At 43.2% G+C, this 25,975-nt stretch overlaps 1 protein-coding gene across 1 annotated transcript in view; it reads left to right on the top strand.

Annotated features, from left to right (window-relative positions):
• The first annotated feature begins 9,853 nt into the window (after positions 1-9,853).
• Positions 9,854-25,975, top strand: part of bdh1 (3-hydroxybutyrate dehydrogenase, type 1) — a 37,960-nt gene continuing 21,838 nt past the window's right edge. Inside the window, exons 1-2 of the mRNA XM_063045515.1 lie at positions 9,854-10,174; positions 22,353-22,463. Of these exons, the coding sequence (XP_062901585.1) occupies positions 9,962-10,174; positions 22,353-22,463 (324 nt within the window). The 5' untranslated portion in view covers positions 9,854-9,961. The remainder of the gene's footprint in view (positions 10,175-22,352; positions 22,464-25,975) is intronic.

Below are 25,975 nucleotides of genomic sequence, written 5' to 3'. Positions count from 1 at the left end.
TGCAGCCTACCTGTTTCCTCAACCCTGCCTACCCCTCCACCAATTGTTGTATCGTCTGCAAACTTGGCAATAAGGCCATCTATTCCATCATCTAAATCATTCATATACAGCTTAAAAAGAAGTGGCCCTAACATTGATTCCTGTGGAACACCACTAGTCACTGGCAGCCAACCAGTAAAGGATCCTTTTATTCCCACCCACTGCCTCCTACCAATCAGCAAATGCTCTAAGCATTCCAGTATCCTTCCTGTAATGCCGTGGTCTCTTAACTCAGTAAGCAGCCTCATGTGTGGCACCTTGTCGAAGGCCTTCTGAAAATCCAAATATACAACATCCACTGCATCCCTTTAGTACTCCATAACCTCATCCTTAAGAATTAACTCCAACTTCTTCCCAACCATTGACGCAGGTGGATTAGTCTGTAATTTCCTTTCTGCTGCCTTTCTCCTTTCTTAAGGAGTGGAGTGACATTTGCACCATGCTAGAGTCCAATGCTTTTTGAAAAATCATTGCTAATGCCTCCACAGTTTCTACCACTACCTCTTTCAGAACCCTAGGGTGCAATTTTTCTGGCCTGAGTGACTTATGTACCCTTAGGTCTTTCACCTTTTTGAGCACCTTCTCCCTTGTAATAGTAACTGCACTCGCTTCTCTTCCTTCACACCCTTCAACATCTGGCACACTTCCTCAGTGAAGACTGATGCAAAATATTCATTCAGTTCATCTTCCATTTCCTTGGCCTCCATTATTATTTATCCAACTTCAATTTCTAGAGGTCCTATATCCACCCTCATCTCTCTTTTATTTTTTACATACATGAAAAGCTTCTTACTATCTATTTTGATATTGTTTGCTAGTTTGCTTTCATATTTCATCTTCTCCCTCTTCATGATTCTTCTGGTTGCTCTCTGTAGGGTTTTAAAGGCTTTTTAATCCTCTGTTTTCCTACTAATTTTTGCTTCGTTAATACTTTCAGCAGAAGTCTGATTTCCAGAAAGATGTAACAAAAAATATGAATCAAGTTTGACAGCAAGGTCAGTTGAGACAAATGTCAGTACCTCCAGTTGAACTCTGTCTTTTTGTGTGTTTCCCCCAGCTGTCAGTCTGTGGTTTTGTATTGCCATGTGCTTCTGTCCCCGCTCCTGCTCTACTCCGGCCCCTGTATTACTGAGTTCTCTGTCTCTCACCTGTTTCTCGTTATTGCCTGTATTGCTGCCATCTGTGTCTCATTGTGCTCCACCTATCATCTGCCCCTCTGTTTATTGCACAGATTCATCACTCCCTGGCTAAAGAAATTCTCATCATCTCTGTTCTAAAAGGACACCTCTCTATTCTGAGTTGTGTCCTCTGGTGCTAAACTCTCCCACCATCGGAAAGATCCTCTCCACATCTATTTTATTGAGATCTTTCAACATTTAATAGTTGATTTAAGTCCCAAGAATTATTTAAGTGACATCAATGAAGCCTTATTGGCAATGTTGTCCTGGAGAGACAGGATTTCTACCACGGAGGTGCTCAAACATGAGAAAATCTTCAGATGCTGGAAATCCAGAAGCGACACACACAAAATACTGGAGGAGCTCTGCAGATCAGGCTGCATCTATAGAAAAGAGTACACAGTCATCGTTTTGGGATGAGCCCCTTCTTCAGGACGCAGCAGCCTAATGAATGGTTCCCACTTGTTAACCTTCTCGCAGAACTTTTCCCGGATCGATACGATTCGCTCCCCAATTCCGCACTTCCCTACCTCAGCATGGGCGCAGCCACCTTCCACAGCACGGCCATGGTCGTGCCACTCCGACGCACGTGGTACATGATGCCAGCAGATCTGATTATTCTGATCAGAATAATGTATATCTTTTAATCAATGTCACAGTGGCAGCATCACAGCCTGGTACAGAAACACCAATGATGCCTTTGAAAGGAAAATCCTACAAAAGATCATGGATTCTGCCTAGTACATCACAGGTAAAGCCCTCCCAACCATTGAGCACACCTATATGAAACATTGTCATACAAAAGCAGCATCCATCATCAGAGATCCTCACCTCCCCAGGCCACACTCTTTCCTTGCTGCTGCCATCAGGTAGAAGGGACTCACACCACCAGATTCCGGAACAGTTACGAGGCCTCAACCATCAGGCTCTTAAACAAAAGGAGATAACTACATTTGCCCATCCATTGAGATGTTCCCTCAAACAAAGATCTCACTTTAAGGATTCTTTATCTCTCATTATCCCACGTTCCTATTATTTATTGCTATTTATTTATATTTGCATTTGCAGTTTGTTGTCTCTGCACTCTGATCGATCTTTTATTGATCCTGTTATAGTTACTATTCTATAGATTTGCTGCGTATGCCTGCAGGAAAATGAATCTCAGGGTTGTATATGGTGACATATATGAACTCTGATAATAAAATTTACTTTGACTGTGAACTTTAAGGTGTTTCTACGTGGTTGCATGGGAACATTTGTGGGCTGGGCCCAAGCACAGTCTTGTCCTGTTTTTGATCATTGACACAAAACAATGCATTTCACTGTATGGTTCGATGTACGTGTGAATCTTGCACTATGATTTAGTACATGCTTTCAGACTTTAGTATCTTCTGATCGGTGGGAGACTGGGCCGGGTGGGTCTCTGATTATGCTGACTGTTTTACTGAGGCAGCAGGAAGAGCTGATGGAGAGAGTCTGGTTTCTGTGCTGAGCTGTGCCAACAAACTCTGCACTTTCACGCGGTTGTCACACCAAGCCTTGGTGCACCTAGGTGGACTGTTTACAATAAAAATAAATTGGTGAGGGTTGATGGGGATTTGACCAATTTCTTTAGCATCCCGAGGAAGTAGATGCATTGGTGAGCCTTCTTGGTGTGACATGAACTGGTTGGACTAGGACAGGGCTTTTTGTGATGTTCACTCCTAGGGATGGGAAACTTTCAATCCTCTCAACCCTTGATGTAAACAGGAACATTTGCACCTCTCCCATTGATGACCAGTTCTTTTGTCTTGCTGACTTTGAGGGAAAGATCATTGTCTTGACAACATATGACTAAAATCTCTGTCTTCTTCCTTTACTCTGACTTATTGTTATTTGAGATACACCCACTATCATCTACAAACCTATAGATGAAGTTGGAGCAGAATCTGGCCAGGCAGTCATGTGTGTACATGGAGTAGAGCAGGGTGCTACAGACATAATCTAGTGGGGTATCAGTGTTGAGAATAGCTGTGGTGGAGGTGTTGCTGCCTATCTTTAATGACTGACTGCATGAAGTCACATATCTCCGTGTTGAATCCCAGGTCTCAGAGTTTGCTTGGAATTATCGTATTGAAGGAGTAGCTGTTGTCAATAATCCATGATCCAATTTGCCTATTACAAATCTACCCAAAACTATCCCCAATTTCGGTAGTTACTGTGGGAAAACACATAGTGTAGGGTAACACAATTGGGTAAATGAATATAATTATAAATTATAAATTATAATGAGTATAAAGTATAAAAGTATAAAGTATAATTCACAATGACCGACATTGAGTTAGGGTTTCATTTTAAGATGCTGGTCTGACGTAATGACGTTTTATGAAACGTTTTTAGTGCACTTTTTGTGTTGGTTTTGGAATTTAATTAAATGTGTTACAGATTTCATTAAATATAAAACGCCTCACTTCGTTTTATGTGCAAATCCGACATTGGTGACCCTGATGCTCTACAATAGTTTTGTAGTTACTGAACATGTTGGCCACCTGCCGGAGTTACTGGAGCAAAATACCACCGCTTGGCAAAATGTCGTTCAAACTGAGGCCCGGTTCGCTCTGCGAGAAATCTCCGCCGACAATACCAAATCTCTCTATGTGGTAGTGTGGCTCAACAACACGATAAACACTGATCACTGAAAACTCACCTTTTACAGATTTTTGGACCATCGGAGTCTGAGCACGCTAAACCTCGCCCAGTCTTGGCGATGGTAAGCCTTCGAAGCTAATGGACCACATGCTGTCTCTCCTGGGAAATCACCACCCTGTTTTATTTTTTAAAAAACGCTTCATGCAGCCTGATCCAAATTGTATAGCCCTCGCTAATGCACCCGTGAAGGACAGTCGGGAGCTTGCTAAAATGGCTGATAGTCTACACTACGCCAGGCAGAGGTGCATAATTCCTTCTCCTTTGTCCACCTCAATAAGCCCGGTCAGGAAGCCCCCAGTAAGGGCAGCTGCGGCTGCAAAACGGACGACGCCGGACTTGTGTTTTTACTTTGGTAGGAACACTAGAAAGGGCCGATTGCCTTGCGGCTTCAACAGTGCCAGCGCATCAGGACATCAGAAGTCTGTGAACACTGTGGGTTCCAGCTGGCAGGGATGTCCCCTGTTCATTATGGACACCCTTTCGGGGTGACGCTTCCTGTGTGACACGGGTGCTCAGATGAGTGTGCTGCCAGCATCGACTATTGATGAGAAGGCAAAGAGCGATGAAACATCACTGGAGGCTGCCAATGGCAGCAAGATCCAGACTTACAGCAGCAGGATCTGGAATTATGAGACACAACAAGTGACACTCTGGTTTAGTGGGTGACGTTAAACATGGGACTTCGTCCTGGCTAAAGTGGCTAGACCTCTGCTTGGTGCAGGTTCCCTTTGCCCAAGGTCTGTCAGTCAATCTTAAGAACTGCTGGCTTATGGATTTTCGGGTCGTTATCCTGCTCCCCCATTAAGATCCTTGCAACGACTCTGTCAAACGCATGCACCACCCCATGGGAGTTTACTAGACTGCTGGGCAAATTCCCAAACCTCACTAAGCACACATTCTCTAGTACAGTCACAAAACAAGGGCTCAGATTCCCACAACTGGCCCACCAGTCCATGCCTGAGTGCGTAGACTGGACCCAGAAAAGCTGGTGACCACCAAGTCTGAATTTGCCAACATGGAAAGACTTGGCATTGAATGCCGATCGAATAGCCCCTGGGCTTCACCCCTTCATGTGGTCCCTAAGTCTGCTTTATACCGGCAGACGCCGAAACTGTGCTTCCCCTGTATAATGCACTTAAAGTCAGTACCCCTAATCACGTGTTTGACGGGTCAGTGGATTTGATGACCACCAAACGAGCTCTTTCTAATGTGATCCTACTGGTGCGTCTGCTCACCAATGCACCTGTAGTCATTACGACTGACGCTTCAGACTACTCTGTGGGTGTTGTGAGCAAACAGTTGGTCGGATGTGTGTGGCAGCCGCTCACCTCCAGTCGGCAGTTCCATCCCCCTGAAAGGAAATACAACACGTTTGACCGTGAGGTTCTCGGTCTCTATTTAGATGTCCATCATTTTCTTCTAGAGAGTCTCCATTTCACACGATCGTTGACCACAAACATTTTGTGCACACAATGGCCAAAATATCAGACCCTCGGTCTACACGAGCAACACCAACTGGCCTACGTGTCCGAGTTCACAAAGGCTATGCAGCATATCAAGGGGAAAAATAATGCTGTGGCTGATTGCCTCTCACAGCCAGCCATTGAGGTCGTACACGTAGGGATTGTTCCGTGCAGGTATGGCAGCTGACCAAGTTACTGACCCAGTTTGTTTGGCACAGCCTCAGAAAGTACTATGTGATTGGACTGCAGCCTGTGTGGAGTGCCAGCGGTCAAAAACTAACTGTAATGGTCAGGCGTCATTGGCACTTTTTGGGGTTCTTGAGCAACAGTTTGACCATGTCAATGTGCACATTGTTGGTCCTCTTCCCCGCACCCCCACACCCCCCCCCCCCGTGGTTTCATGCACTTTCTTCCTATGTTGTACTATGCCACTAGGTAGCCAGAGGTTGTCCCTCTAGCATCAACAACAACCACTGACCCACCAAGTAATGCCTTTGGCATCACAATGTGAGCATGAACGTGTCTAAACACCTCAGGACGAGCCAGAGGCACCTGCTGTTCTTCTACTCGTAGAACTTCGGACCTGAGCCAGGAGGCTCAGTCGTGGTCCAGACAGGCTCACAATACCAGTTTTAGTGAATTCTGGAGTGGGGCCCGTGTAGGGTAACATAATTGAGGGAAATGTACATAGTTCACAACCACTGACATTGAATTTCACTTTAAGAGGTTGGCCTGACATAGTGACGTTATTACGAAAGGTTTTTTAACACGCTTTTGTTTGTAGGTCTTGGAATTCAATAAAGTTTGTTACAGGCTTCATTAAGCATAAAACGCTTCGCTTAATTTTATTTGTGAAAACTGTTAATAGAACAATACAGGTTAAGACTACCTGAGTAAAAGAGTAAGATTGAATAGTTTAGGATTTTATTCCCTGGAGTGTAGGAGAATCATTGGAAATTTGATAGGTATACAACATTATGAAGGGTATAGATTGTTACAAGATGCATCCAATTGTACCAGCTTTGAGGGTTGTGACGCTCTAACTTTCTGGAGTATGGATAGCTGGCACGGCCCCTTTATGATTCAGGACTGTACTACTAATTGTCAATTGAGTATTTAAAGAGCACCAGAACAAAGTCTCAATGCTCAATCAGCAGCCCAACTAGAGATATTGTCTAACATTTTGTTTATGCTCAGTTCGCATTCCAGCTTCTCGATCCTTCCCTCGGATACTCCAGCATTTGGATCCTAACTATCCTTATTAAGGTTTCTTGTCACATTGATAGGATAAACACGAGTAGGCTTTTTTCCACTGTCATTGGGTGAGACTACAACTAGAGGCCTTAGGTTGAGGGTGAAAGGTGAAATATGTAAGGGGAACATCTTCACTCAGAGGATGATGGGAGTGTGGAACGAGCTGCCAGCAGAAGTAATGGATGCAGATTTGAATTCAACATTTAAGAGAAGTTTGGATAAGTATATGGATGGGGAGGGGGTGCATATGGAGGGCCATGATCTAGGTGCAGCTTGATGAGGCTGGGCTGAATAACAGTTTGGCATGGACTAGATGGGCCTAATGGCCTGTTTCGCGCTGGACTCCTCTATGACTCTACATATGGATGCATCACAGCTTGCTATGGCAACTGCTCTTCCCCTGACCGCAAGAAACTGTAGAGGGTTGTGAACACAGCTCAGCACAGAAACCAGCCTCCCCTCCATGGATTCTTTGTGCTGCCTCAGTAAAGTAGCCAGAATAATCAGAGACCCCAACCATCCCAGTCTCCCATTCAGTAAAACAAACAAGTCTGAAAGCTTGTACCACCAGGCTTAAGGACAGCTTCTATCTCGCCGTTTTAAAACAATTAAATGGTTCCCTAGTACGATAAGATGGACTCTTGACTTCACAATCTACCTTGTCACCTTATTGTTTTTGTGCACTGCATTTTGTCTGTAGCTGATACAATTTATCCTTCATTTTGTTACTGTTTTATGTTGTACTATCTCAATGTATCCTTCCTTCATTTTGTTACTGTTTTATGTTGTACTATCTCAATGTACCATGTAATGATGTTATCTGTTTGAACATTGCTTCAGTATTCACTAAGGAAAAGGATCTTGGCAATTGTAGGGATGACTTACAGTGGATTGAAAAGCTTGAGCATATATATTAATGAGTATGTGCTGGAGCTTTTGGGAAGCATCAAGTTGGATAAGTCTCTGGGACCATACGAGATGTACCCCAGGCTACTGTGGGAGGTGAGGGAGGAGACTATTGAGCCTCTGCCAATGATCTCTGCATCATCAATGGAGACGGGGAATGTTCCGGAGGACTGGAGGGTTGCAGATGTTGCTCCCATATTCAAGAAAAGAAGTAGGGATAGCCCAGGATATTATAGACCAGTGAGTCTTACTTCAGTGGTTGGTAAGTTGAGGGACAAGATCCTGAGAGGCAGGATTTATGAACATTTGGAGAGGCATAATATGATTAGGAATAGTCAGCATGGCTTTATCAAAGGCAGATCATGCATTACGAACCTGATAAATTTTTTGAGGATGTGACTAATCACCTTGATGAAGGTAGAGAAGTAGATGTAGTGTATATGGATTCAGCAAGGCATTTGATAAGGCACCACATGCAAGGCTTATTGAGAAAGTAAGGAGGTATGGGATCCACGGGGACCTTGCTTTGTGGATCCAGAATTGGCTTGCCAACAGAAGGCAGAGTGATTGTAGACGGGTCATACTCTGCATGGAGGTCAGTGACCAGTGGTGTGCCTCAGGGATCTGTTCATGATTTTTATAAATGACCTGGATGAGGAAGTGGAGGGATGGGTTAGTAAATTTGCTGATGACACAAAGGTTGGGGGTGTTGTGGATAGTGTGGAGGGCTGTCAGAGGTTACAGCGGGATGTTGATAGGATGCAAAACTGGGCTGAGAAATGGCAGATGGAGTTCTACCCAGATAAGTGTGAGGTGGTTCATTTTGGTAGGTCAAATATGATGGCAGAATATAGTATTAATGGTAAGATTCTTGGTAGTTTGGAGGATCAGAGGGATCTTGGGGTCCAAATCCATTGGACACTCCAAGCTACTGCAAAGGTTGACTGTGTGGTTAAGAAGGCATATGGTGGCTTCATATATAGGCCTTCATCAACCGTGGGATTGAGTTTAAGAGCCAAGAGGTAATGTTACAGCTAGATTGGATCCTGGTCAGACCCCACTTGGAGTACTGTGCTCAGTTCTGGTCACCTCACTACAGGAAGGATGTGGAAACTATAGAAAGAGTGCAGAGGAGATTTACAAGGATGTTGCCTGGATTGGGGAGCATGCCTTATGAGAATAGGTTGAGTAAACTTGGACTTTCCCCTCGGAGCAACAGAGGATGAGACTTGACCTGATAGAGGTGTATGAGATGATGAGAGGCATTGATAATGTGGATAGTCAGAGGCTTTTTCCCAGGGCTGAAATGGCTAGCACGAGATGGTACCCAGGTCTCATCACATTTGAGGCAGCAGTTGTGTCACACAGTTTACTTTTTAACTTGCACCTCATTATTAGTTAATTTATTTGTGGTAATATTACTTAATGTGGTATGTGTGTGAGTTATATGTACTGTGATGTGCACCTTAGTCAGAAAACGTTTTGTTTGGTGGTATACATGTCTACGGTTGAATGACAATGAACTTGAACTGAATGCCGCAATGGAGAGAGGCTGCATCACCTCCCTTTTCTCAGCTAAGTATTAAAAACGTTCTGCTTGAAGTTGTTAGTTATTATTTTCTGTCGGAAGCAGAAAGAATTGTGCTCTCACCATGATCCCCCCTGCTCAGCTATTTGGGCAACAGACAGGAAGTGTCAAACGATCTGGTGGAAGAACTCAGGCCAACACACACAAAATGCTGGAGTAACTCAGGGATCATGCAGTATCTGTGGGAGGAAAGAAATTGTCGCTGTTTTGGGTCGAAACCCTGCTTCAGCAGAGTGCGGTGAGATGGCTAGAATGAAGAGAAGAAAGGACTCCGAGGCCATTGGCGGACTGAGGAAGACTGGAAGAAACAGGCGGGGGAGTCGAGCGGGCGCAGAATTGGAAGACTGTGGCAGCTGAATGATAGATGAAGACAGACAAAGAAAGGAAAAAGGGGAAACAACAGATGGAGCAAGGTGGGCGGAGAGGAGTGTGAAGACGGGAGAGAGCTGCTGGAGGCTGGCGCGCAGGATCACCAGTCCTGGTTCTGATAATGAGGTGAGAATGGGAGTTGGGAAGGGAGAGGTGATCGACGTTTGCAAACAGATGGGAGGTGAGGGGGAAACGTGTGTGTGAAGTGGATGGGGACAAAGACAGGCAGAGGGTACCGGCGGATCAGAGAGAGAGAGGGAGCTTGCAGCCACAGCACATCACACATTACTCCGGATTCAGGCACCTGAACCCCTTCCGTCTCTCCACATGAAGGAAGTGATCTGGTTCTGTATCCGGGGCGGGCGGGCTGAGGCGGAGTCCATCCGGAGTGGGAAGGGGTCTGCTTCGCTGTTGACAGCATCTGCGGTTTGCTGGTCAGCAGACAGCCAGTCCGGGGCTGCAGGGAGGCGAGAAAGATGACCAAGTTCTCTCGCCCGCAGATGGTTGCCATGGTGCTGTTTTCCTTCCTGCTGACCCTGAGTTTGGGCTTGTGGCTGCCCGAGATGCTGAAGGCGTTTTTCAAGGTGTTTGGTTGCCCGGAGGAACTAGTGACCCAGAACATCTTTCTGGTGTATCTGATGTTTGTGCTGTGCGTGGCGCTGCCTACTCTGCCCCGCGGCTCTGTGAAGGTAGGGCTCTCTATCGGCCTTTTACTCCGGTTAAATGCTGCTCACTTTCACCGCAGGCGACGTTTTGCAGTAACACCCGACTGGTCTCAGTCTCTGAATGATCTTCAGATGGACAAGTGTCTTGCTGGGTGGCCGTTAGTGACATTCAGAGCAGGGCATTTTAACTCGTATATCTGACTTGATTATTTATTCTTTTTCATTTTGTTTTAACTGTCCGACAATCGAAGGGCTCCGTAGTCTAAGAAAGATCTAATAAATCCATCAACTTCTAAATAATTGCCACGGGATAATTGGCTTACTGTGCTGAATTATACTACTGTTTTCAGCATTACCATTATACTCCCTGGAAGGCTATTGATTTCGTGTTGAGGATCCAGTTCAAATCTGTTTACTCCTTTCCACTGTCAAAGTTTATTCTACCATTCATTCGCGTAAAGGTAAACACAATTGGAGAAAGATGTTCTTTCTATGAAAATCTGCTTCTCCTGTATATATCTAGTTTGTCTCCCTTCAGAAACAAAAGCCTTAGTTTGGTGGCCTTGGAATGAAAAACTAAATTACCCGTCTTGTTATGAAACTCCTTCAACATTTTTCTTTTGTCTAGACAATGCAGTATTGACTATGTTTAAGCTTGATCATGAGATGTGAATTCCATTTCTTCTCAATGAAGAAGCTTCTAGGAGGAGTTTGGTTTTAAAAAATGTATTCCTGGTCTTCAGTTGCATAACGCTCAATCACCAGAAGAAGCCTTATTTTAAATTTGTTGTTCTCACAAAAAAATACAATTCATTCAGCTTTTATCATTTGGAATTTCATATTCAAAGCTTTACTCCAGTGAGTTTTTATTTTTTCCCCCCCTTTAAATTTCATTTTCTTTGTAGCATGGAGCCAAATAGTTTTTGCATTGTGATCATATTTTGATCTTAAGGTTCCATGTAGGACTTCTATTATTTTTTGAGTTCATTGTAATAAACCCCAGAATTGTTTTTGAACTTTACTGTGTTATTGATTTAAGATTAGTGTCTTTTAGATTATTTGTACCAGTGCATTATAGAATCTTAAAAAATATCAGACTCAGAAGGGGCCATTTATTTCATTGTGTTTGTGCTGGTCAAAAAACAACTACTTAGCCTAATCGTGCTTCCCTGCATTACATCATCGGCCTACCTCTAATTACTTTTTAATGCAATGAAAATATCCACCCTTGTACCGAATGAAGTGGCCACTGGGTGTATATGCATGGTCTTCCGCTGCTGTAGCCCATCCGTTTCAGGGTTCAATGTGTTGTGCTATTCTGCGCACCACTGTATAGACACTTTTCGGTTGCTCTCAGCTTCCTGTCAGCGTGAAGCAGTCTGGCCGTTCTCCTCTGACTTCTCTCATTAACAAGGCATTTTTGCCTACGGAACTGCTGTTCACTGGATGACTTTTGTTTGTCACACCATCCTCTGTAAACGCGAGAGATTGCTGTGCATGAAAATAAGGCGGGGGCTGGGAACGGACCCAAGTGCAAGACACAGGCACTGAAATACTAGGGATAGGACTAGGATACAGGGCGATGGCAAGGACGTGGACAGGAAAACCAGGAACCTGGAACAGGACTGGACAAAAGAGCTAGGAGCCCGGGCTTGGACTCTGAGCCAGAGACTGGACAGGGACCCAGTACCTGGGTCTTGCCTCTGGCTCGGACCCCAGAACTAGGCAAGGATGAGGCTTGGCAGGCAGGCAGGACGAGGCTGGAGTCTTAGAGACTTGAGGAGAGGCTTGGCAGGAGGCTAGAGACTCGAGGCGAGGCTTGGCAGGAGGCTAGAGACTCGAGGCGAGGTGAGGCTGCAGTCTTCAGGCTTGAGGCTAGGCAGGCTCCTCCAGGGCAGGGCGCGGTTCATCACCCAACGGAGGCATGGGACAGGAGGGGACAGAACCAACCGCAGGTAACGGCAAGACGGCCTGGCTTACCCGACGGAGGCAAGGGACAGGAAGGGAGCTAGGTACTGGGTGGCTCCTGGACAAGACTGCAGGCAAGACGAGGCAAGAGTTACCAGCAAGGCAAGGCTTCTGGCAAAGCAAGGCGAGACAAAAATTTCAGGCGAGGCGAGAGTTACCGGCAAGACAATGCAGGGCTTCAGGTGACAAAACAGAAGGCAGAGGAAGGGATACAAGGAGTAAGGACAAGAACAATCCAGCAACCACGCCCTGCTCTGGAGGTATTTATGCAATCAGCCCCAATGAGCATCAGCTGCCTTAATTAGAGCTAAAGAAGAACAGAAACTGGGTAAATAGGAAAACCTGGAGCAAGGGTCAATGGACCGGACCGTGAACCGGAATACAGACTTTGCGGACTGGACCATGACACCTAGGAGATCACCAGTTTCTGAGATACTCAAACCACCATGTCTGGAACCAGCATGTCAGTCCATGGTCAAAAGCGCTTAGATCACATTTGTCTGAGCAACAAATGAACCTCTTGATCATGTCTGCATGTTTTTATGCATTATGTTGCTGCTACATGATATGCTGATTAGATATTTGCATGAACGAGCAGGTGTAATTTAGTGGGCACTGAGTGTATGTCTCCCTTTTGGATTGTGAGTGCTGGTCCCTTGGCTCCCTTAAGGTGAAAAGAAATTCCGTTTTTTTTTCCTGATGGTTTAACTGATACTTTTAAATCTGTTCCCTCTGATTATTAACCACCCTGTAGTGGATAATAGGCCCTGCAAAACACATCCAATTAAATTTTTCCCACAAGCTACTCTTTTCCGAAGGAAACAACCTTAGGAAAGTTGGATACGGAAAGACTTGATAAGCTACAATTTACCAGTGTCCTTTGTACTGTCCAAAGTGCTTCACATCTTTACTGATGTGGAGACTCGAATTGTCTGCATTACTCAAGTGCCTATCTTGTGTCCAGTCCTAGCATAACCTACCTGCTCTCCTGTTTCATTTGTCATAAAATAAAGGTGAGCATCTTGTCCATCTCTATTATTTTATTGACTTGTCCTGCTAGGTTTGAGGATCTGTGTTGTTTCCCAAAGGTCCTTGTGTTTCTCCACAATATCGTGCAACATATTTTTACTTGCCTTTATGCACCTTCCCAAATACATCACTTTTGATTGGATTCTGTTTGTAGATTTTTTGCAAACCCCACCAAACTATTTATATTTTCCTGCTGCTTAAAGCAACGGTTCCCAACCTTTTTTATTCCATGGACCCCTACCATTAACTGAGGGGTTCACTGACCCCAGGTTGGGAACCCCTGGGTTAAAGGTTTGCTCTTCACTCAACTACATTGCTGATTTTTATATCATTAACAAGCAATCTTTTTACCATGACCCCTAAAAATGTGGTTCTCCTTCATTAGTCTATATTAGAAAAAGCCAAGGGTTGAGTACTAAACCTAATGAACCCTATTGTTTACAATCTCAGATCACAAAACACCCCTTTATTCATTGGCCCTTGCCTTTTGCCACTGATTTGATTTTGGAAACTGTTTCTCACATCATTTGGATCCCATAGGCTTTCATTTTTTTTTAAACCAGTCTACTGTGAAGAATCTTGCTGAAGTCCACATGGACTACATCGAATGCGCTGCTTATACAATTCTAAGCATGGATTCCTATAAATTGCGCAATGTTTAAGTTATGGTATCTGTTGCCTATTTATATAGTTCAATCAATGGTTCAACTTAATTTCAGAGATAGTATACAGTATGCAACCTGAAAATTTTACTCTTTACAGACAGCCACAAAACAGTAAAGACCCAAAGAATGAATGACAGAAACATCAGAGCCACAGTCCCCCCTCCTCCTCTCACACATAAACAGCAGCAGAAGCATTTACCTTCCCCCTCCCCACACTTGCACCAGCAAAAGCACCAACCCCCTCTTCCCCCACTATGCAAGCAACAGTCAAGACCCCAAGAAACCTTGATTGAGGGTCCAACAAAAACCACAGTTGATCCCGACCCTTTGATATCCCAGACATGCTCGTTCTCACTAGTTAATCCTTTTTTTTCCTTTTCTAAACAAAGCATGATGAGATAGATTCCTCTAATCAAACAGTACTATTTCTGGAGGCAGGGAGGACTGCCAAATTGTAGACCGAGCGTCTGCATTTTTCTCTCTTCTAACAGCTGTGATGTGTTTCATTTGGCAATTGATACTGTCCAAAGATCGAAACCCCCTTAACACTGTTTTTTTTTTATCATGTGACATTTTGCACTAAATTGCATTAAATGCAGCATTATCATAATCCATTCCTTTTGTGAGATATTTTCAGAGCATTCATTCAGAATTTCACCCATGCAGTTTACCTTGAAGGTTCTTTAAGGCTCCTACACCTTCTTAAGTTATTAACTTTATCCTTATGTGCTTAGAATGCATCTTTGGATTTCTTTTTGATTTTGATTACCAATTTTTTTCTACTAAGAAACATAGAACATAGAAAACATACAGCACAATACAGGCCCTTCGGCCCACAAAGCTATGCTGAACATGCCCCTACCTTAGAACTACCTAGGCTTTACCCATAGCCCTCTATTTTTCTAAGCTCCATGTAGCCATCCAGGAGTCTCTTAAAAGACCCTATCGTTTCCGCCTCCATCACCGCTGCCGGCAGCCCATTTCATGCACTCACCACTCTCTGCATAAAATCTTACCCCTGACAACTCCTCTGTACCTGCTTCCAAGCACCTTAGAACTATGCCCTCTGTGCTAGCCATTTCAACCCTGGGGAAAAGCCTCTGACTATCCACACGATCAATGCCTCTCATTATCTTGTACACCTCTATCAGGTCACCTCTCATCCTCCGTCGCTCTAAGCAGAAAAGGCCGATTTCCCTCAACCTATTCTCGTAAGGCATGCTCCCCAATCCAGACAACATCCTTGTAAATCTCCTCTGCAGCCTTTCTATGTTCTCCACATCCTTCCTGTAGTGAGGTGACTAGAATTGAGCACAGTATTCCAAGTAGGGTCTGACCAGGGTCCTATATGGCTGCAACATTACAAGCTCAATCCCATGGTTGATGAAGGCCAACGCACTGTCTTCATACTTTCCTAATTTCTGTTTTAATTTCACTTCTATATTTTCTGTGCTCTGTGGTCACTTTATTAGGCCTGTCCTGTGCCTATTAAGGTGGCTACTGAGTGTCTGCTTGTGATCTGCTCCTGTAGTCCAGCCACTTCAAGGATTGACTTGTGCATTAGGAAATGCTCTTCTGCACACCAGTGTTGTAACATATTGTTATTTGAGTTAGAATCTTCTTTCTGTCAGCTTGAACCAATCATGCATTTTCTCCTCTGACCGCTCATCAATAAGGCATTTTCATCCACAAAACTTCTACTCAGGGGATTTTTTTTTTTTTTGCTTTTTGCACCATTCTCTGTAAACTTCCAAGCAGGAATTTGTGTGTGAAAATCAGCAGGAGATCAGCATTTTCTTAGATTGTCACACCACCCCATCTGGTACAAACAATCATTTCATGGTCAAAGTCACTTAGATCATATTTCTTCTTTATTCTGACCAGACTGATACTATCACTTCAAAGTCCAAGGTAAATTTATTATCAAGGTACGTATACCTCACCATGATTCATGACCTGTGATTCATTTTCTTGTAGGCATACTCAATAAATCCATAGAATGATAGCCATCGCAGAATCAAAGAAAGACTGCACCAACTTGGGTTTACAACCTGCGTGCAAAAGATTACAAACTGCGCAAATACAAAAAGAAGGAAATAATAAGAATAAATAAATAAGTATCGAGTACATGAGATGAAGAGTCCTTAAAAGTGAATCTATAGGTTGTGAGAACTTTTCAATGATGGAGCAAGTGAAGTTGAGTGAAGTTATCCTCTTTGATTCAAGAGCCTGATCTTTGAGGGGTAATAACTGTTTCTGAATCTGGTGGTGTGTGTCCTGAGGCTCTTGTACCTCCTTCTCATGGCACCAGTGAGAAGAGAGGATATCCTTTGCAAAAAGAATAGCTGATCTATCAATACTTGGAAGATTTTTGTACTCGGAGAGTTAGCATTCATGGCATTAATTTTGGGTATCTGAGATATCTTTCCCCATAATTTTTTTAGACCATCTGCATGAAAAGGTGTCTGAAAAATAATCACATGCATGTGAAGTCACCCAAGTGGCAGAAAAACAGTATAAATATAAGAGAGCAGTTAGGCTTGTTAGGAATGGTCAAGGAACAGCAAGATGAATGACAGAAAGACAGAGTGAACCAGAATCCATTCTTCTACCTTCATTTTCTGTGACAGACAACTTGTTTATCTGCAACTGGCTGGAGCTTCTTTTTAACCAATAGGAATTGTACATGTGTTTTGGAAATCCCTTGTGTTTTAGAAATTATAATTTAGAAATCTTTGATAAGATGGAAATCCTCTTGAGCTTTAAATGTGTTTTAAGAATTTTATCTAAATTTAAACATGTATTACTAAAGGTAAATGAACTGTGTTTAAACTACATTGTTAGCTCCTCCTTGGAGGGGATTTGTCACTTTTATAGGCTTAGTGTTATATTAAATTCCTGATATCTGTTATAAATGTCCTTTATTTTTGCCTTAATGTACTCTATATGCATCTTCTGGTCCACTTGGCTGTCATCCCCTCCACTCCCTATTTTGTTGTAATAAATTTACCCCACGTCCACTGAATTTCCTTCAGTGCTCCTGTTGTTGTGGGACTGCTATACCTTCAGTGTAGAATCTGCAGCACAGTGATGTAGCCTACAGAGCCATTGCCAAACAGCTTCAGTGACTAATATTTGATTGATCCTCATTTCTACCGCTGACTGTGTTGAGTTAGTATGTTCTCACTAGGGCTATGTTGGTTCCCTCGGTTGCCCATATTTCCCCCACATCTAAGACGTGCATGACAGTCGATCAATTGGACATTAAACTGCCCTTAGCATGTAGCTAGAATCTTCTTGAGGAACTGAAAATATAGGAAGAGGAAAATGGGATTAGTAGGTACTTACTTGATGGTTAGTGTGGGGTGTTTTGTTTGTGTTGTTAGAATTTTTACTTATATTTTATCTTTATTTTTTTGAACATAACAATGCTAAATTTAACTGGATTATGTTCCCTGCATGGAGATTATCTTCCATGGCTGTTCCTTTAATCTGCCCAGTTTAATTCCCTGAAACTAAATCTGGAACTGAAACCCTGTCCTTTTTTGTTGGCCTTGCAGAATTATGGCTTAAAAATTCTCCTGAATGAAATTTAGGAGTTCTGTGTCCTTTTTATTTTAGAAACTGTATCCCAGTTAATATTGGGGTAATGGAAATCTACTGGTACTGGTCAGAAATTTGCTCGTTGACCTTCCTTATGTCAGTTGAAGCCCTGTTGTATACTCCAAACAGGGTGCTCGTACCTTTTTATGTTTGTGTTGAATTCCTTATTTGATAATCTTTCTGACAATGATTCTTTAAAACAGTTATGATTGTATTTTTAACCAATACTGCCAACTTCTCTGCTATCTCGTCTGACAGGAGGGTTGAGCTTCTAGTCCTGCCCCTCTTTACATGCACTGTTTTCACAGTAGCTATAATATCATATGTCCAGATATCAATTTTGATCACTGCTCTATCGAACTGAATTTCCAACTTGTATTTAAATATATGTCATTAAATATAGACAGATTCCTTTTTTGTCTACTTCTACTTCCATTTCCTCTGCCTTTTATCTTTGCCCTTCATTTCTAGTTCTTTGTTGTCCCCTTTTGACTCTTCGTCAACCTTCTCATCATCCTGTCAAGCTAATTTAAATCCATCCCAATAGTACTATCGATCAGGATATTAGTCTCATGTCTGGGGAAGTGCAAACCCACCTGTCCAACATGTCTCAACTTCCTTAGAACAGGTCTCCTTGTCCCTGTACTCCAAAGCATTGCTGTTCAACTGAACATTCATCAAAACATTCCAACAATTTTCTTTACCCACTTGGCTGTTGCATCAGCAGCAATCCAGAAATTATTACTCTGAGATCCTGATTTTTAATAATTTTGGCTCCTTTTTACCACAGGTGGACCATGATCTCTTTCTGCTCATTTTCCCACTCCAGCAAACGCTCAGTGATATCCTAGTTCTTGAGACCAGAGGAGCAGCATGTTATTCTGGAATCATACCTGCAACCACAGATACACTGTCTGCTCTTCTGAGTAAAATCTCCTTCAACTGTTATTCTTTTGACTCTGCTCCTCCCTCTTTTTACAGTTGAGCTACTTTTGGTGTCATGGTCTTGTGCCTGGCTGCACTCTTCTGGAGAGGAGTTTTCCCATCACTTTCTGGTAAGAGCAAAGATCTTTGGTGGTCTCTTGAACTAACTGCCCCTAGTTTCTTTTTTTTAACATGCCAATTACCATTTCCTTCTCTGACTGCACTTGTCTTCAAGTGCTATTTATCATCTCCCGAATATTTTATTCCTGAAAAACACGGACCATAATGGCATCATCTGTTGCTTAAGTTTCAAAACTAAGAACTCAGACTCATTCAAGTGATGATACTTCTTCTGCCTACGGTTGTCCATGACACGGGAAGCTTGCTGGAATTGCATGGGGCAGGATGTGCATTCTATATGTCTGAAGTACCCTGTCATATTCCCTTCTGTTTTAATTAGCTCAATAAGCAGGATCTAGACTTTAAATGGCTTTGCCTCCTGAAAAAAATTGAACATGTAATTGGCCATTATCAGTCCTTGGCAGCTTATTGGAGTCCTGATATTACTTCTAATATCTGAGCCAGTTTTGTTACGTGCTCGTGATCAAGTATCTTACCCATCGGCTCTGCTTTATCCAATATTAACTCACATCTGAAATTTCCTTTCAACTATTGCTCATCAGTGTTAACTGCACCAAGACTTGGCTCTCTGCCATGCTTTCGTTCAGTAATAAGGGTCAATAGGCTCATATTACAGAAAAGAGTTTTCTCGGAATGCAGCCCCTTCCACTGAATCAATTTATTGATATGTTCAGAAGCAAACAGCATGGCAGGTATCTGCTTTATTAGAAACAAGAATAAATTACACAATGATAATTGCCTGGCAGATGATAATGGGCAAGTCATAATTAGGGAGGAATTTGATGAAATGGTAAACCACTAAGAATGAAATGGAGAAATTCAGACTAACAGGAAGGGATGGTTAACTGCAAGTATGAATTATAAATTGTTAACGTTACAAGATTGTTTACAACAGCAGTTGCTGAAGTACAAAATAAACAACACCTGGGTTGGCTATGATGGTATTCCCCTGCCTTTTCTGCCTTTGTCCTTGTAGCTGTTAGATGATGTGTGTTTGGAAGGTGTTGTCTGAGGAGTCTCCATGCATCCTGTGGATGGTACCCTCTACCATTACTGTGTCGGTGGTGGGGTGAATGAATGGTTGTGGATGAGGTGCCTGTCAAATGGACTGCTATGCCTTGTATTGTGTTAAGCACCTTGAGTGTTATTGAAGTTGCTCAAATCCAGGGAAGTGGAGAGTACCCCATCACACTATCAATTTGAGTCTTGTAAATGGCGGACAGTCTTGTGGAAGTAAGCGAGTTACTTGCTGCCGAATTCCTTGCCCCTGACCTGATCTTGGTGTCACATTGTGTCTACCGCTACTTCAGTCCAGTTTCTGATCAATGGTAACCCCCAGGATATTGATAGTGGGGGACTCAGTGATAGTAATACTGTTGAATGTGATGGTATGAGAGCTGAATTTTCTCTATTCAGAAATCATTGCCTGGCAAATGCGTGGCCCGAATGTACTTGCCATTTATCAGCCCACGCCTGGGTATTGCATTGCTGTTGTGCGTTTGGTTGTGGGCTGCTTCATTAACTGAGGAGCCATTAATGTTTGTTCAGTCATGAGCAGACATCGTTACTTCTGACCTCATGACAGCAGTGTCTACCCAACAATATGAAAGTTGCTCAGATATATCCTGTCCATTTAAAAAAAAAGATGAATTCAGCTCAACTATTGATTATCTATTGGGTCTATTCTCAATTATCAGCAAGATGATGGAAGGTGTTGTGATAGTTCTGACAAGTGATACCTAAATTGGTAAATCAGTTTATTACTGTACACTGTAAAACTCATCTTGCATATCATTCATACTGATCAATACTTGTTTTTCAATTTGCATGTGACAATAAAAACCAAGTTATCACTTGATGGAACAGTCACAAACTATTCACCAATGCCTGTTTTGGGTTTTGTCAGGTCCACTTGGTTCCAGACCTCTTCAGAGCTTTGGTCTAAACATTGACTGAAGAGTTTAATTCTGGAGGTGAAATGAGATTGACTGCCCTGTACATTAGGGCATTTTTCACCTACATGGCACAGCGCGCTGTGTAAAACTGAAGTCATAAGCTATCAGAGAGAGACAGTCCAATGGCTGGAGTCATCCCTCACACAAAGAAAGATGGTTGTGATTGTCTGCTGTTAACCATCCCATTCTAAAACAGCACCAAAGGAGTTCCCCCGGGCACTGCCTGAGGCTCAACCATCTTCAATTGCTTGCTCATTGTTCTTCCTTTCATCATAACGTCTAAACTGGATCTACAGAGCTTTCGCTTTTTTTCAGAACATCTCAGAAATAAAGCAGCCCGTGCCTGAATACAGTAATACCTAGACAACATTCAGGCTGAGCTGACGAATGCTAAATAATCCTCGACAAATGATGATCTCCTGCAAGTGAGAATCTAACCACCTACCCTCATATTCAAAGGCATCACCATAACTGAGTCCCTGACCATCAACGTGGACTAACCAAATCCTTTTCTATTGCAAAAATCTCAAGTTATAAATGAATTTAGTTGCAGTGGGATTTTTAGAAGATTAACGTTAGAAACTGATTTTAGTTCCTCACTAATCAACTAGTGTTGAGTAAAGTGAAGGTTCAAACTGAAATGAAGTAGATTGACTTTTTCTCCTCTTGTTCTCTTTCATTCCCACGTTGGATCAGGACCCTGTCTTCAAATTCACTTTAACTGTACCATGATTCATTTTCTTGTAGACATTCACTGTAGAACAGAGAAATACAATCAAACCAATGAAAAACTATACACAAACCAAAACTGACAAACAATCAATGTACAAAAAGAAGGCAAACTGCAGATTAAGTAAGTAATACCGACAATATGAGTTGTAGAGTGCTTGAAAGTGGGTCCATAGGTTGTGGAATCAGTTCAAAAGTGAATGTCAGTATCCCTGCCAGTTCAGCAGACTGATGTTTGAAGGGTAATAACTTCCCTAAGCTGGTGGTGTGGGATCTACTTTAATGAGAATTGCACTCACAGCACACCTATAGAAATGTATCAAGACAACCTTGTGGAGTGTTAGAAAAAACAGTTGATGTATGTGAAAATTTGTTAGATTATGAATCACAGTCACTGATGTAAATTACAAACAGTGGAGATTGCAACACTGAATGGCAACTGGCTCTTTCTGTAAATCCCCGATCATTAAATTTTTACAGATCATTTCCTTCCAGAGATTTCTTACATTCTGACAGTAAACACAAAAGAGACATTTGTTTCTAAACCTGGTGCGCTCTATTGGAGCACAAATCTAATTTAATTTGAATGGTTACAACAACCTTTGTTAAACCCTTAATGAAAAGGAGTATTATTTCACTTAAAGTCAACGAATATTCTTTATTGTTTATGAGGTAAGTAGATAAGTGATTTGTTATGTTCAGATCCATCTGAATCATATCAAATCTTTTACACAAGCCTATTGAGAATTAAATGGATTATACAGTGGGAAATGTTGCAAATATTTTCCAAGTCAAATCATGTCTTTGCATATCTTGTCATGTATTGAGACACTGTTGTATTAAATATTTATTTGAAGGGTCAGATCTCCAATTTTGATCTGCTTTGTTAATCAGTGACTGTTCAGATGCTTCAATATGGAATATTTTGTAATGTTTCTGTGAAATGGCATAGTCAAAATGTTCGTTCGGATGTAATTTTTCAATACTCGGATAGCAAATACCGTGGACACAAGAATGTGTGCTACTCATGGTTATCGGTGTTACAGCAGTTGAAGCACCATTGCATTCCCTTGTGGGTCAGGAAGCTGTATATGATATTTATCAGCTTTAGTCTCTCACTTGCAGCAAGTGAATTAGCTGCTTTCTAGAGGTAAAATTAATATACGAGTATTATTTTATTGTTTCTAGGTTGAGGGCAAGGCCATCTTAATCACAGGATGTGATAAAGGATTTGGTTTTGCTTTGACAGAACATCTACATGCCAAAGGGTTTTCTGTTTTTGCTGCCTGCCTCTTAAAGGTGAGTCTGTGACACCTTCTGTGGATATGGAATTGAATCTGCTTTGTATATTTTCTGATCATCTTTTTGCTCAATTCAGAATTATGTAGTCATGGAAAAATAATTCACCTGTGGTTTGGAAAGGATTGGAAATTTTGAGCATTTAGATTGGAATTGTTAATAAATTTGTGAACAAAATTTCTGGCTGGATTTTCTCATTGGTCAATGTGTCTTGTGAATATTAATAACATCTAGTCGGCAGGGAGGGGAGTCTTGCAGTTGACCAGACTTACAACCTGGTTGCTGATGAGATGTAATAATAGTGTGATGTACTCACTAATGTTATTCACTATCTCTTTACAATTCCATACTGGAACATAAATCAATTGGAAGTGTTAAAGTTAGAAATATTAGAAAACTGAAGATTACATATTTTAATATTATAAAATTGAAAACCAGAAGTGCCTGTCTCTGAATTCTTAACAATGAGTTTTTATATTTCAACTTTGCCTAAAAAATTCTTCCAGGAACAAGGAGAACCTTAGGAGCACATCTCGTGCCTCTATTATTTCTAACACTAACACAATTCTTCTTAAACTTTATTAAACTCTGGTGTCCATTACCTAAAGTCTGGCATGACCAACTGACTCTCTGCCAATCTGACTAGTATTTCATAGCTCTGGGTTCAAGAACAAGACTTTACAGTGCTGTTTTCTATCCTTTCAGTTCGTCAACTGCACAACATTAAAACTTTTGCACATTTAAACACTTGAGTGTATGTTTTTCATGTTTCCCACAAAACCATTTGTCACACTCCTTCTGCTTGAAATGGTTAGAAGTATTACTCAATGGAACTTATAGTGACTGAGTCAATTATTAAAGGAGTGCATCATGCATGACTGCAATTTTGTTTACTTTTTGTCTGTTGACTGGACATTTATCCTTGAAATTCCTTTTTTTATCGTTAAAGAGCAATGCAGGAACTGCTGATTAAAAAGGGATGGAAGTTCACCTCTTTTGCCCACTACCTTCTTATAGTTATGAGATATATTGATAATTGAATTTGAATTGTTAATCAATTTCTATCGAATTGTTTGTATGAATCCCAGAATTTCCACAATGAGAATTCCAGTAGTAGACAGATCTGACAGTAAGTTCAAAATCCACTTCCCACATCAAATTGGTCAGAATGTTATTTTATGAGGGTGATAGTCTGTCATGGTTCTGTTTGGTTGTTCCCCTTTAACGCTCCTTTCTCCCTGATTATGCCCCATTACAGACATTAGATTTCCAATTGCTGCTAGTTTACTCAATTATGGTACACCTGTGAAATAAGTACGCTGGCGTCGCGACACAGGTTCGCAAGTTTGTTGGTCGACTCTTGTGAGAGTAAACCTTGTTTCCTATTCCTGAGAACTGTTAGTTTCTAAGCTTCGCATCATCTCCTGGATATTAGCTCCCCGTTCGTGGAGGTGCTACGCTGAACGACTCTGCCTCAGCATCTGTGTCCTGCACTTGGGTTCGTCCCCAGCCATGTCCTTGCAACAGCACGAACTGGCCAACATGAACCCAGTGGACACGAACCCTCTGCAACAAGCCCTCGCCAGCCAGGGCTCCCTATTGGGCTTGCACGATCAGCTGCTCCGGGAAGTCATGGCAAACCTCCGTTGCCTGTCAGAGGTAAGAAAGGTCAGTGAACAGGTCGACCGAGTATCCACCCATCTTACCCCGTCGACTCCGGGAACTCCGTCTGACCAGCCCAGACAGTCTGTGCGGCGACGCCCGAGGCGTCAACAACACGTCCGCTAAGGGAGCCTCACGTCCCTGAACCAGAACCCTACGCCGGGGATCTGGGGAAGTGCCGGGCTTTTTTGCTACAACGTTCCCTGGTGTTCGAGCAGCAGCCATCCACGTACGCCACGGACAGATCTAAAATAGCTTACATTATGGGGTTGTTACAAGGAAATGCCTTAGCGTGGGCCACCGCGATTCGGGATAATCAGCCAGAGACCTGCTGTTCCTTCCCCACCTTCATCTCAGAAATAAGGAAGGTTTTTGACCATCCTGTCTGCGGTAAAGATGCCGCTAAGCGGCTACTCACCCTCCATCAAGGCTCACGCAGTGTTGCCGAATACTCTGTGGAGTTCCGGACGCTAGCGGCCGACTCGGGCTGGAGTGATGAGGCACTCCAGGAGGTATTCCGGCAAGGCCTCTGTGACAAGGTAAAGGACGAGTTGGCGGCTAGGGATGACACTAACAGCCTGGATTCATTGATCTCCCTAGCCACCGGGCTAGACAACTGACTCCGAGAACATCAGAGAGAGAGAACCAGTTGTCCTACTCCTTTGGCCACCCCATGGCACGCTTTACCATCTACTCCCAGCCCTAACCTCTCTCCTCCTCCCACTCCTAGAATAGCATCCGGCCCGGCCGATTCCACCACCCCGGGAGAGGAACCAATGCAGCTGGGACGGAGCCGTCTTTCTCCATCAGAGCAACTCCGGAGGTTAAGAGCAGGGGATTGTTTCTATTGCGGTCAGTCGGGCCATTTTCATGCCACCTGTTCTCTTCGGCCAAAAGGGAGGGCTCACCAGTAGAAAGGGGGACCCTGGTGAGTCAGACCACATTCCCTTCTGTCCCCCAATCCCGGATGCAAGTCCAAGCCACTGTAAGCTACAACCAGCAGTCCCTGTCCTTGTCTGCCTTGATAGACTCCGGTGCTGAGGGGAATCTGTTGGATGAAGATATAGCAACCCAGGCCGGAATTCCTTGAAAGCCGTTGATTACCCCTCTGGAAGCCCGGGCACTGGACGGAAGACTTCTGGTCCGAATCACTCACTGTACCCCACCACTGTCTTTGATTCTCTTGGAGAACCATCGGGAACAGGTACAATTTAACTTGATCTCCTCCCCTCAAGCCCCAATAGTTCTTGGGTACCCATGGTTGAGCCACCTCAACCCTTGCATTGATTGGTCCAACGGGAGGATAGCCAGCTGGAGTCCGTTTTGTCACGCCACCTGTTTGCAGTCGGCCCTTTCCCTTGTGAAAACCACCTCCACCTCACCTGCAGGTGAACCCCCTGACTTGTCCAGGGTTCCAGTGGAGTACCACGACCTGGGCACGTGTTTAGTGAACAACGTGCCCTTTCCCTGCCTCCACACCGACCATATGATTGTGCTATCGACCTTCTCCCCGGAGCTCCTCTGCCCACCAGTCAGCTGTATAACGTGTCCCGGACAGAGAGGGAAGCAATGGAGGGTTACATCAGTGAATCTCTCGCGGCGGGCATCATCCGACTCTCATCCTCCCTGGTGGGCGCAGGGTTCTTCTTCGTGGGGAAGAAGGATGGTTCACTACGTCCCTGCATCGACTACCGAGGCTTAAATCATATAACCATAAAGAACAAGTACCCACTGCCTCTGATAAGTCCTGTGCTCGAACCACTTCACGGAGCCACCATCTTCTCGAAGTTGGACCTAGGAAGCCCCTGCCATCTGGTCCGAATAAGGGAGGGGGACGAGTGGATGACGGC

The sequence above is a fragment of the Mobula hypostoma genome, chromosome 4, assembly GCF_963921235.1.
Source record: "Mobula hypostoma chromosome 4, sMobHyp1.1, whole genome shotgun sequence".
Lineage (NCBI taxonomy): Eukaryota > Metazoa > Chordata > Chondrichthyes > Myliobatiformes > Myliobatidae > Mobula > Mobula hypostoma.
Note: the sequence above shows the minus strand (reverse complement) of the source record. Positions and strands in the feature narration are given on the sequence as shown.